At 46.2% G+C, this 13,368-nt stretch overlaps 1 protein-coding gene across 1 annotated transcript; it reads right to left on the reverse strand.

Moving 5' to 3' along the window:
• Nucleotides 1–9,132: 9,132 nt before the first annotated feature.
• Nucleotides 9,133–12,467, reverse strand: LOC139262220 (ferritin heavy chain, oocyte isoform-like). The gene is made up of 4 exons (XM_070877364.1): nt 12,366–12,467; nt 10,791–10,937; nt 9,671–9,796; nt 9,133–9,288 (listed from the first exon to the last, which is right to left on the reverse strand). Exons 1-4 carry the CDS (start codon nt 12,465–12,467, stop codon nt 9,133–9,135), a joined length of 531 nt encoding a protein of 176 aa, XP_070733465.1.
• Nucleotides 12,468–13,368: the final 901 nt, after the last annotated feature.

Below are 13,368 nucleotides of genomic sequence, written 5' to 3' on the forward strand. Positions count from 1 at the left end.
CCTGCCTCTCTTCCGCGCGTACATCCGCGCTAGGGTGTCCTTGGAGATGGAGCACGCGGTGTCCACCGGTACGCTCGCGGCCTTCCGCGAGAGGTGGGCACCGGAGGGACTGGAGTGCATCATCACGCCCGGCAACCAAATTTTAATTTGATTTTATGTTTTAAGGTTTAATTTGTTTTAATTGCCGGTGTTTTTAGTGTCCCCCTCCCCTTTTATAGGGAGCACTTGGAGAAAAAAATAAGATTTTAGTGCCCAAAAAAAAAACTTTAAAAAACAAAAAAAACAAAAAAAACCACAAAAAAACACAAAAAAAAGGGCCTTGGAAATGTTTGGTGCGCCCCCCAGATCGGAGGGACACCATTTTATGATTTAATGTTTTATTTTTCTCCCAAAAAGAGTTCTGCGGCTTGGAAGCAACATCCAAATAACTCATTGGATATTTGTCAATAGACTTATGTCTGGCAATAGAGACAGAGAAGTCGAGAAAGGGAAGTGACGTGACAGAGATGGACCATGTGAAGGTGAGTGAAGGGTGGAAATTGGAAACATAGCAAATTAAATTTTCCAGTTTATTGTGAGAGCAGGAAACGGCACCAATGCCAGCAATGTGCTGGAAAAAGTGGTAAGGGAGGGGCCATGGTGGGATTTTAATACAAGGATAAGGATCTTGAATTTGAGGCGCTGTCAGACCGGGAGCCAATGATGGTTCACAAGCACAGGGGTTATGGCTGATTGGAACTAGGTGTGTGTTAGGATACAGGCAGCAGAGTTTTGGATAAGCTTAAGTTAATGGAGCATGTAAAGCCAGCAGGCGAGCATTGAAATAGTCAATTCTAGACATAAAAAGACAGATGAGGGTTAACCATTAGCGCAGTTCTGAGCTCAGAGCGAGGAATGCCTGCAGCTGAACCCATCATCATAGGCAGTCGCTCAGCATCCAGGAAGATATGATTTCACACCTAAAGTGAGTTCTTTGGTGGCTGAACAGTCCAACATGAAAGCCACAGACCCTGTCACAGATGGGACAGATATTTGTCGGGGGAAGGGGGTGAGTGACACTGATTTACCACATGCTCCTTCCGCTGCCTGACCTCTTCACGCTCACAGTGTTGAGACTCGAAGAGCTCAACGCCCTCCCGGATGCACTTTCTCCACCTAGGGCTGTCTTCGGGCGGGGTCTCCTAGGCATCAGTGGTGCTGTCGCACTTCATCAGGGAGATTTTGAAGGTGTCCTTGTAACGCTTTTGCTGCCCACCTTTGGCTCGTTTGCCATGAAGGAGTTCCGCATAGAGCAGTTGCTTAGGGAGTCTCATGTCTGGCATGTGGGCTAAGTGGCCTGCCCAGCGAAGCTGATCGAGTGTGGTTAGTGCTTCAATGCTGGGGATGTTAGCCTGGGTGAGGACACTGATGTCGGTGCGTCTGTCCACCCAGGGGATTTGCAGGATCTTGTGGAGACATCTTTGGTGATATATCTCTAGCGACTTGATGTGCCTTCTGGAAGTCGTCCATGACTCTGATCGATACAGGAAGGTGGGTATTATTACAGCCCTGTAGACCATGAGCTTGGTGGAAGGTTTGAGGGCCTGGTCTTCGAACACTCTTTTCCTCAGGCAGCCAAAAGCTGCACTGGCACACTGGAAGCGATGTTGAATCTCCGCAGCAATGTCTGCCTTTGTTGACAGGAGGCTCACGAGGTATGGGAAGTGGTCCACGTTGTTGAGGGCCACGCCGTGAATCTTGATGTCTGGGGAGCCATGCTGTGTGGCGAGGACAGGCTGGTGGAGCACCTTTGTCTTACGGATGTTAAGCGTAAGGACCATGCTTTCATATGACTCGGTGAATACATCGACTATATCCTGGAGTTCAGCCTCAGAAAGTGTGCAGACTCAGGCGTCGTCCGCATACTGCAGGACAACGACAGAGGTTTCTTTGGTCTTGGACCTGGTCTGGAGAGGGCATAGGTTAAACTGCTTCCCACTGGTTCTGTAGTTTAGGTCCACTCCAGCGGCGAGTTTGTTGACAGTGAGGTGGAGCATGGCAGCGAGGAAGATTGAGAACAGCGTTGGAGCGATGACGCAGCCCTGTTTGATCCCGCTTCGGACGTGGTCTGTAACAAATCCGCTGTTTAGGATCACGGACTGCATGTCATCGTGGAGCAGGCGAAGGATGTTGACAAACTTTTGGGGATATCCAAAATGGAGGAGGACGCTCCATAAATCCTCATGGTCAACAGTGTCAAAGACCTTTGTACAATCGAAAAATGCCATGTGTAAGGGCTGGCGCACTCCCTGCATTTTTCCGGCATGGCGTGCTGCAAAGACCATGTCCGTTGTTCCCCGTCGGGGACGAAATCTGCACTGTGAATCCGGGAGGAGCTCCTCGGCCATAGGGACAAGATGGTTGAGGTGAACTGAACCACATCCCTGTGCAGCATGTTAAGTTTATATTGAACCTTGGCTAGACAACACTTGGAGTATGGTGCACAGTTCTGATCTCCATAGAATTATATAGAAAGTTAGAATTAATAATCTAAGAGAGACTTCAAAAGAAACTTCTTTACTCAGAGGGTGTTTGGAATGTTTAACTCGCTATCGAAAGGAATAGTTGAGACAAAAAGCATAGACGCGTTAAATGGGAAGCTGGATGAACACATGAGGGAGGAAGGATTGGAAGATATGCTGATAGGGTTAAATGAAGTTGGGAGGAGGCTCAGTGTGTGAAGTCAAGTCCTCTCAGTCCTTCGCTCTCCATGCTCATGATTGAAAGACTATTAAATCGATCTTGTCCCATTCGGTTCCTTACCTCATCCTTGATGCATTTTACGTTCGAGAAAGACCGCTCACCACTGCAATTTGCCAGGCTGAATAGCCTTTTTCTATGCTGCAAATTCTATGTAATTCTTAAAACATGGACACATGTAAAGTTTTTCACATCGAGTGAGTTGAAGAGTTTGTTTTGTCTGAAACATGAAGCGGTCAAACTCATCAGCACGCAAACTCAACCTGAATTGTAGAATTGTGAGTCATCAATGTATGAATTGTGGTGACATTGATTCTCCAAAAGTGCCATTGAGAGATGCAAAGTGTTATGTATTTAACCTCTTGCACCCTGTATTACATCACCACCAAGTGAGGGCCTACCTGTTGCAGTCCAAAGGGATCCCAGCATATAAGCAGGTCACCCCGAGGTACCTGCACTCTGGAGTCTTATTAAAGGAGCTAAGGTCACACTTGTGCATTGTTCACAGAACTCAGTTTTATCCTTTATAGGAAAGCTTCACAAAGAGTACGGTAACTGTAATGTATGTCAGCACCTTTAGTAATGACTCCACGAGGCAGGGTATGATATTTAAACTGTACAGACCTGTAGTCCTTTGTTTGCAGCTCCTGAGTGAAGACAATAAGCTGTGTGTTTATTTTTATACTGGGTTACCTGCAGTGTGCAGTTAACTCTTAGGTCTCCAGCAGCAGCACCCTCTGGTGTACAGGCAAGGGTACATTCAGTGTTGCATAACAGTGTTACAGACATCACACAGTAAACAGGCATGCAGACATAACAACACTTCCCCCCCCTAAGCATTTTTCATATCCTTATTGTCATGCCCAGGGAAGGTGATCACTGGTGGGCTAGGGGAGGTTGTGGTCAGCGTTATGTGGTTGTCAGGTGTGATCCCTGTGCTTGAGGCTGGCCTCATATGTTTCCCCTCCCTCACACATAGACCATGTGGGTGTTACTGTTGTGGGATCCCTCAGGAGGGTAGCCACGCCAGCAGTGGGTGGTATGTATACACTGTGATGTGGGTAGTTGTGGGCAGGGCCACAAGACTGGGTGGGCTCCTTGTCCACTGTTGTTGTGGGGTGGTGGGCAGGGCCACAAGACTGGGTGGGCTCCTTGCCCACCAATTGGGATGAGGGTCAGGTCATTCCAGGGTTTGCCAGGGAAGCTGGAGGGTATTGATCTCATGCTCCTGGTGTTGGCCCTGGTGGCCAGGGGTTGTAGGGTTGATCTGGTGCAGGTTGCCATTGGTGGTGGCTGGGCTGCCATTTGACCACTGTCCCTGAAGTGGATGTGCTCCCACTGGCTGCGTGTGTGTGTCCTGCAAGGGGCATCACATTCGTTCCAAAACTCCAGGTTACATGGTCAGGTAGCCTGCTAGAGCTGGGGGTCTCCCACCAGGGGATTTTTATTGGCATCAGCATGGTCCCTTTAGGACCCAATGTCCTTTGGCAGTGTCGTACCGGTGTACGTGACACATTGGCTCTGATCACACATAGTCGAGCCGACATTATACATTCTAGCATTTGCATCACTTTTGGGTGTCCTGGTTTCAACAGACAAGGTTACATTAGGCATTTTGCATTCTCTATCATTATTGTTAAGTGTAACAAACTTATTAACCTTACTGATACCTGTATTCATCTCATTAGACACATTAGTTAAACCAGCATCGCTATTCATTGTTACATTGCATACATGTTCATACTTGCACCCTTTAATCGCATCTTTAGCTTTAAAGTCCGTGTACTCAACTAGTCGAAATTTCCCCATTAAATTTCTTTGGTTACCGGTCTCCTTTAAGAGAGCCTTCAAATCTGATTGGTCGCTCGGTGTCACATGATGCTTCTGCATGTTCACTCGTGGCATGGCAGAGGCCATTTTGATTACAGGTTCTGCTGCTTGTAGTGCTGCAGCCATTTTCTGGTCTTGCTGCAGGTCACCTGTGGTGCTCTTTTCTTCCACAGGTTCGATCCTGGATGTTGGGAATCCATTTCTTTCGTCAATGTTCACCTCTTGGAGTGCTGCTGCAGCCCAGACAGTGGAGTTTGGATCCTCGGTCTCGGAGATTTCGCCGGGGTGCTGTGGGCAGTTGAGCTGGACAGTGGAACCTCCGGATGCTGCGATGGATCCATGTTCGAGGTCGATTGCCGGAACCCGGAGGCCTGGGAGCAGCTTCGCTTGGACAGGTTGCTGCTGTGGTCGATTGGCGGGATTCCTCCAAAGTTCTTCAAAGGTCGCTTGGCTCATCGCAGACTGGCTCGCCCCTGTGTCGCTCTCCATAGAAACTGGGACCCCGTCGACATCTACTTTCATCGCCCATGGAGAACTTGTCTTAACTGCCCTCCGAAAACACCAAGCAAGCCACTCAGTTATAACAAACCGCTACGAGAAACAATAATAAAAATAAAACAGGACGGACTACCCGACATCGACATTGGCACCGGCTTCTGCCATGACAATGGTACACCCAGCTCAGTCAACCCTGCAAAGTTCTCCTCACTAACATCTGGTATCTTGTGCCAAAATGGGGAGAGCTGTCCCACAGGTTAGTCAAGCAACAGCCCGACATAGTCATAATCAAAGAATCATACCTTTCAGCCAATGTCCCAGATTCCTCCATCACCATCCCTGTGTATGTCCTGTCCCACAGAAGGGCAGACCCACCAGATGTGGCGGCACAGTGGTATACAGTCGGGAGGGAGTAGCAATAGGAGTCCTCAACTGTTACTCTGGACCCGATCAAGTCCCATGGATTGAGGTCAAGCATGGGCATGGAAACCACCTGCTGATTACCACCTACCGCCTTCCCTCAGCTGATGAATCAGTACTCCTCCATGTTGAAGGCCAATTGGAAGAAGCACTCATATTAGCAATAGGCTTCAATTCCCATCACTCAGAGTGGCTCAGTAGCACTGACCGGGCTGAATCCTGAAGGACATAGCTGCCAGATAGGGCTTGCGACACATGGTGAGAGAATCAACACAAGGGGAAAACCTACTAAACTCGTCCTCGCCAATCTACCTGTCACAGATTCATCTGTCCATGACAGAATTCGTAGCAGGGACCAATGCTGTCATGGACAACCTCCTTCGTGGTGAGTGTCTCGACCACAGTGTTAAATGGAATAGATTCAAAACAGATCTACCAGCTCAAAACTGCGCATCAATGAGACATTGTGGGCCGTCAGCAACTACAGAATTATATTGCACCACAATCTGTAAATTCATGCCCCGCCTCTAGTCAAGCTCTTTCCAGTACAGGGACACTGGCATCTACCCGACAATGTGAAAAACTGCCCTGGTACGTCCTGTCCAGAAAAAGCAGGACAAATCCATTCAGGCCAATTACCACCCCATCAGTCTACACTCAATCATCAGCAAAGTGATGGAAGATTTTGCCGACAATAATCTGCTCACCGATGCCCAGTTTGGGTTGCGCCAGGACTACTCGTCTCCTGATCTCATTGCAGCCTTGGTCCAAATATCTACAAAGGAGCTGAATTCCAGGTGAGGTGAGAGTGACTGCCTTTGACAGCAAGGCAGCATCTGACGGAGTGCGGCATCAAGTAGCCCTTGTAAAATTGAAGTCAATGCGAATATAGAAAACTCTCGATGAGCTGGACTCATATCTAGCAGAAAGGAAGATAGTCGTGGTTGTTGGAGATCCATCATCTCAGCCCCAGGACATCGCTGCAGGAATACCTCAGGGCAGTGTTCTTGGCCCAACAATCTTAAGCTGCTTCATCAATGATCTTCCCTCCATCATAAAGGCCAGAAGTGGGGATGTTTGCTGATGATTCCACAGTGTTCTGTTCCATTTGCAACACATCAGAAAATGAAGCAGTCCATGCCCACATGCAGCACGACCTGGATGACATTCAGTGTGGGGCTGATAATGGGCAAGTACCAATGGCACCACACAAGTGCCAGGCAATGACTATCTGCAACAAGCAAGAATCTAATCACCTTCCCTGTCGCTGCATTCCCCAGCACAGGCCCTGGGGGTTACCAGTGATCTGAAACTTAACTAGCCCGGCCGCATAAATATTCTGGTAATAAGAGCGGGCCAGAGGCTGGGTATTTTGCAGTGAGTGTCTCACCTCCTGACACCCTAAAGTCTTTCCAGCATCGACAAGGCACAAGTCAGGAGTGTGGTGGAATACTCTCCACTTGACTGGCTGAGTGCAGCTTCAGCAATCATCAAGAAGCTCGACACCATCCAGGACAAAGCAGGCTGCTTGATTGTCACCCCATCCACCACCTTCCACATTCACTGCTTCCACCACCGGTGCACCATGGCTGCAGTGTGTACCATCGACAAGATGCACTGCAGCAACTCATCAAGGCTTTTTCAGCAGCACAAGCCGTCCCACGAGCTCTAGCAATTAGAAGGACAAGGGCAGCAGAAGTTTGGGAACACTATCACTTCCAACTTACACACCAACCTGACTTGGAAATATATCGCGGTTCCTTTTTCATCACTGCAGCAAAATCCAGGAACTCCCTCCCTAACAGCACTGGGAGTAGCTTCCCAACAAGACTGCGGCGGTTCAAGAAAGTGGCTGACCAGCACCTTCTCAAGGGCAATTAGGAATGGGCAATAAATGCTGACCTTGAGCTCAGACATTGCTGGGCTCTATAGCTGTTACTCACTTCTTCACTCACACATCTTAACAGAAAATCCACAGCAGCAGTGGTACGTTTACTGAGCTACCCGCAGTAATAACTCTGAATGCAAAGAGTATAGATGCATTTAAGGGGAAGCTAGATAATCACGAATGAGAAAGGAATAGAAGGATATTCTAATAAATCTCGGTGAAGTGGGGTGGGAGAAGGCTCACATGGAGCATAAACCACAGCATGGCCCAGTTGGCCCAAAAGGTCTTTTTCTCTACTGTAAATTGTAAGTAATTCTTAAATCATGGGCACTTCGAAAGTTTCACATCGAGTGAGCTGGAGACGTTGTTGACTACATGAAACCATCAGCACGCAAACCCAGGTGGACTCGTGGAGCTGTGACTCATCAATATATGCAATTTTGTAACATCGATATCCCAAAGGTGGCTGAGCAATGCTAAAACATTAACATGGAATGTCTGTACATGGCAATTTAATTGCACTCCATACAGTTCTCAACTCAATTCCTAAAAATAAGTTGTAAACACTGGATTATTGGAGTTGCAGCATTAACATTTGAATCCATTCATGGAACAAATGAGAGGAATGGAGATCTAATCCAGGGCAATTGTGAATTTCATTACTATGGTACTAAAAAAAAAGTTAGCAGGCTGAGAAATTGCAGCCAATGCAGTGGAGAAATGGATTTAACATCTTGTGCCTTTAGCTTTGTGGAATTAAATACATTTACTCCTTCCAGAAGGATTATATTTTGTTAGAGTATAGTTAGCCTTTCAAGACTAATTCCTTATTCACGTGAATGGAGATTATGTTGATAAGTTATTCAACCATGATGGGAGCAGGCAGAAAAGAAGCTGTCCCAGAACCACATCCACAAAAGGTATCCACACTAACCAATGAAGCTGTGATAGTAAGCTGATGACATCTGTTGCTTTCCCACCTCGCCCAATTGTAGTGCCCAGAGTTCAGTGTGCTAAGATATTACTTTTCTGCCTAAAAAGCTTAACAAAAATACTATAGCAACAATGGTGAGTCCCATTACTGAACTACATGGATAATTGAACAGGATCTATTGCAGCTACTGAATACCAACTGCTCTTCTAAACACAAATTAGGAAGCTAATCCAGGACTTTTTCTTCACTGGATTGAAATGGTGCAACAATGATTTAATGGCAAATTGGCCCTGTGTTTAACACATGTTACATCTTGTTGGATTGAATTTTCATTTATGCAAGGGGAGATAGTTGGAACAGGTAATTTTATGCAGCTTTTAAGTCCCAAGGTCTGGAGCTCCCTCCCTAAGCATCTCCTTAATATATAATTCTGATCATGCTTTTGGTCTCTGGGCCTATAATCCCATGGGGCTGTTAGTTGTCTGAACACACCTTTGAACATTTTAGATCTTACAACAGGTGCCTGAATATCCCAGTCAATATATCGACATTACACTAGAGGAAAAACACATTTCATGAAACTGAATCAAATATAAATGTTCCTCAGCATAATTCTTGTTTGATGTAAACCAACTTATGTTAAATGAAAAATAAGCAACCACTCAAACGTACAAGGTGACAAAGCCCCATCCAAACTTTGTTTACTTAGTGACAGGTCTCAACTCTTTGTACAATGTCACAAGCCATAATTGCAAAGAAGACACAGGTCTGATTTATTTAAATACAAGGACTAAGCACAATAAGCTTGATCCCAGCAGTCAGTTTAGTCACTCTCCCCCAGGGTGTGCTTGTCAAACAGGTACTCTCCCAGGCCATTTTCAGGGGCTCCCAGTCTCTTCAGGTTGGTGATGTGATCTCCAAGCTTCTTGATCATCTTCACTTGTTCATCCAAGTAGTGGGTCTCCAGGAAGTCACACAACTGAAGGAGAAGAGGGAAACAATTTATGGCCAGTAGCAGATAATGGAACATCAGAGCATCCCCTGCAGTTGGGATTGTAATTCTCTAGGGAGTGGAGAAGTGTCCACTCCTAGAGAATCAAGTAGGGCAATTGAGATTGATGTAAATTTGCTCTAATGATCCTGTAACTACTGTACAATGTGGGCTTAGATCCTGGAAACAGACATTTACTGCTCAATATCCACAGCAGGCTAACTTCCCAGTCCTCTCCCCACCCCCTGAAGAACCAAGGAGAGACACCTCCCAAAAACAAAGCTATTGTTCAGAGATCTTTTGAAACAGCTCAAGGACAGCAATGTTCCAGCATATCTAACTTACCCAGAAACCCACATGAGGAACTTACATGAGGGTCAGTGCTCCCAGTGGATAGTTTGTGCAAATCCAGCAGACTCTGGTTGACATTCTTCTCCATCTGCAGAGCTCTCTGCATCGCATCCAGACCATTGCTCCACTCATCCTGCTCTGGTTTCTGAAGAGGAAAGTCACAGGCAGTTCACTTACAATGGAACAAACAAAATACACAAGACAGTACAAGAAAAATAAGGGTGAAAAAGCAACCATAAATCCATATTACCATAAACAATGCATCACAGGAATATAGAATTACTGCATTCCACTACCACAACAATGGAACCAATTGCTTTAGGAGGTACCGTATATACTCGCGTATCCTGCGATCTCGCGTATCATGCAACCCCTAAATTTTTGTCCCCAAAACATGATTTTACCATATATCTCATGTATCATGCGAGTCACTTTTTTGAGATCGAATACAGACCTTAACATGAAACATAGAGTGGATTCTGCTGTGAAAGCTGTTCGCGAATCGAACACCGATACAGCAATCGTTCCAGCTGGCTTGACTAGCGTCGTTCAGCCACAGCCTCTACTGTGTTTGCGGGTAAAAGCAGCATGGGCTGAGATAGATGGAGCCTCTAATAATGCAGCAAACTTCAGAGGGAGTTGTGGGTGGCGGAGGTCGGGTCGCCAGGGGGGTGGGGGGGGGGGTGGGGGGTGAAGAGGAGGTTGGGTTGGGTCACCGGGGGGAAGCAGAGGTCGGGTTGCCGGGTGGGGGGAGCAGAGGTCGGGTCGCCGGGGTAGGGAGAGCAGGGGTCAGGTCGGATCCGGTCCGGTCTCCCTCCTCCGCGACTCTCTCTCCCCCCCCCCCGCGACTCTCTCTCATCCCCCCCCGATACAGTACAAGCGACAATAGAGGCTGCAATCCAGCCCAGGAGATACCTGCTGAGATTCAGCGTGGATACGGTCTGCTTAACAGCCTAACAGCCTAATCTTGGCCAGCACTTCACACCCGCAAATTTTGTATCTCGCGTATCATGCGACCCCCCAAATTTAGGTTACAATTTAGGTCTTCAAAAGTCACATGATACGCGAGTATATACGGTATTTGAACAATCAGGTCTAAGGGTATCCAGACAGGCAGCCACTAGATAATTGAACCAAACCTTGATGTCAGACAAGATGATCCGTCCTCCACGGCGATTCTGGAATTGCATCAGTTTCTCAGCATGCTCACGTTCCTCATGTGACTGCTCCTTGAAGAACTCAGCAAAGTGACGCAGGGCAACATCATCCCGGTCAAAGTAGAAGGACTGCAGAGAAAATTTAAAACAGCTTCTTTAGACCTTGATCTTCATATACAATGCAAGAGTTATTTTTCCCCTAGTTCATGAATTCTTAATCCTTCAAATATAGACACCATTTGTAAACTAGCAAAATGCCATTGACTTCATCAATCAGAGTCGAGCCTCACCTTCCTATAGCATGATGAAAGTTTTTCTTTGCTGGTTGAACATATAAAACTAAAGTTCAGGAGTATATTTCATGTCCAGTCAAACTAAATTCTACTCCTGGATAAGCAATACCTCCTCTACTTTCTGTCATGCACGAGTGTGTCAGTCATTCAGTGGATGTGAAAGATCGAGATTAAGCAAACTAGACCTCTATTCTAGAGTTTAGAAGGATGAGAGGTGATCTCATTAGAAAAATACAAAATTCTTACAGGACTTGAAGGATTAGATGCAAGGAGGATGGTTCCCCTTGCTGGAGAGTCAAGAATCAGGGGTCAGTCATTGAGGAGATATGAGGAAGAATTTTTTCACTCAGCGATGACCCTTTGAGCCTCCACAGCTCCTGGGGTAGAGAATTCCAGACAATGAGTATATTCAAGAGAGAGCAATAGATTTTTGGATGCCAAGGGATATGGGGACAGTGCAGGAGGAGTTTGTACAAGATTAGCAATGATCTTAGTGAATGACAGTAGTAGGCCATTGGTCCCTCAAGCCTACTCCAAGTGCTAGGTATTACTGTAGGGAGCTCTCTGCAGTATCCTGGCCAATATTTATCCCTCAACCAACACCACTAAAACAAAAGATCTGATCATTATCACATTGCAAATTGTGGGAGCTTACAGTGCACTAATTGCCTGCTGCATTTCCCACATAAAAAGTAACTACACTTAACACCCTCATTGGCCACAAAGCACTTTGGGACATTCAAAGGTAGTGAAAGGCACTATAGAAATGATTATTCTTCCATTCTAATCAAAGTTTGGGCATGGAGTGAGAAAAATCCTCCACTCCAGTAGTTTACACAGTAATAGTGTAATCAAGAGATCTCAGCAGTGAGCAGGGCTCCAACACCAGGATTCTCAGTACTTCACCTCCAATTAATGAGAACACTAGTGAGGAGATGCCTACATTTCACTCACTACAGTCCCCCCATTGAAACTGAACATTGTTTCAGCTCAACAGGCCCCTGACCACATTTGTGTTCTTCTGTCACACACTCAGGCAGCAGCTGAGCTGGTTTCAGATTTTAAACCTCAATAGAGGGCAGCTGCTGTCAGGAGCAATCCATGAACTCAATATCCCCCTGTATTACACACCTGAAGTCCTCACTGCCCAAAGACTCTGCTCTCCCAGGGAAGGAAATCCAGAGAAATAGAGTTTAAAGCCAGTTCATTGAACTGGAGAATTTCCAACTTTTCAGAATGCAGCAACAAGGAATACACAACTCACCATGGAGAGGTAAACATAGGAGGAACAGAGCTCCATGTTGATCTGCTTGTTGACAGCAGCCTCACAGTCCTTGTGGTAGTTCTGACACACTTGGGAGGCCATCTTCACTATCTATATTTCACTATCACCTACACAGTTCTCAAACTCACACTGTTTTGCACAAGCTCCTGTATTTATACTACCCCCTGGAACAGCTACATTCAAACAGGGTATGACATCATCAATGATGATTGACAATCCCTGAGAGCCAATCAGGAATCGTCCCAGAATTGAGGCACCAATTAACAAAGGAGAGGGGATTTGGGGGAGGGGTCTGGGGAGATCAGTTTTGGTGATGTCACTGCCTTTGGGTTCCTGGAACGTCTTCAAATCTGAAAGTGTGCCGTTGTTTAACGCTCTCACTTGAATGAAATGATAATTTTCTACTTTTGCCAAAGGGGTTTGTCATAATCTGGCAAAGTTTGTTACTTGCAAGTTTCTGTGGCACTGAGACAATATTCAAAGCAATCAAGTTGTCTTGGTGCATTTACAAACCAAGCATTGGCCAGTGGAATGAGAATTCCATCCTGTGGGTGGTGTGAACTTCCCCCAGTTCAAATATAGAGAATGGGCATGTGTCTGAGGATTGGCTACATGGGAGCATCAACGATCTGTCATTTTTATTCTCATGGAATGATGCCTGGTAAAATTCAATAGAGTGAGCGAGAATGAGAGGGAGTGAACATTACTGAACATATTATCACCCACATCTCCATTTGATCCATCAAAATCATGAGATGTCTGGACAGAGTCGATAGACAGGAACTGTTCCCATTGGTGGAAGGGTCGAGAACCAGAAGACACAGATTTAAAGTGACTGGCAAAAGAACCAAAGGCGACATGTTTACACAGCGAGTGGTTGGGATCTGGAATGCAATGCCGGAGAGGGTGGTGGAGGTAGACTCAATCGTGGCTTTCAAAAGGGAATTGGATAAGTACCTGAAGGAAAAATTAATAGCAGGGT

This window comes from Pristiophorus japonicus, chromosome 4 (genome assembly GCF_044704955.1).
Source record: "Pristiophorus japonicus isolate sPriJap1 chromosome 4, sPriJap1.hap1, whole genome shotgun sequence".
NCBI lineage: Eukaryota > Metazoa > Chordata > Chondrichthyes > Pristiophoridae > Pristiophorus > Pristiophorus japonicus.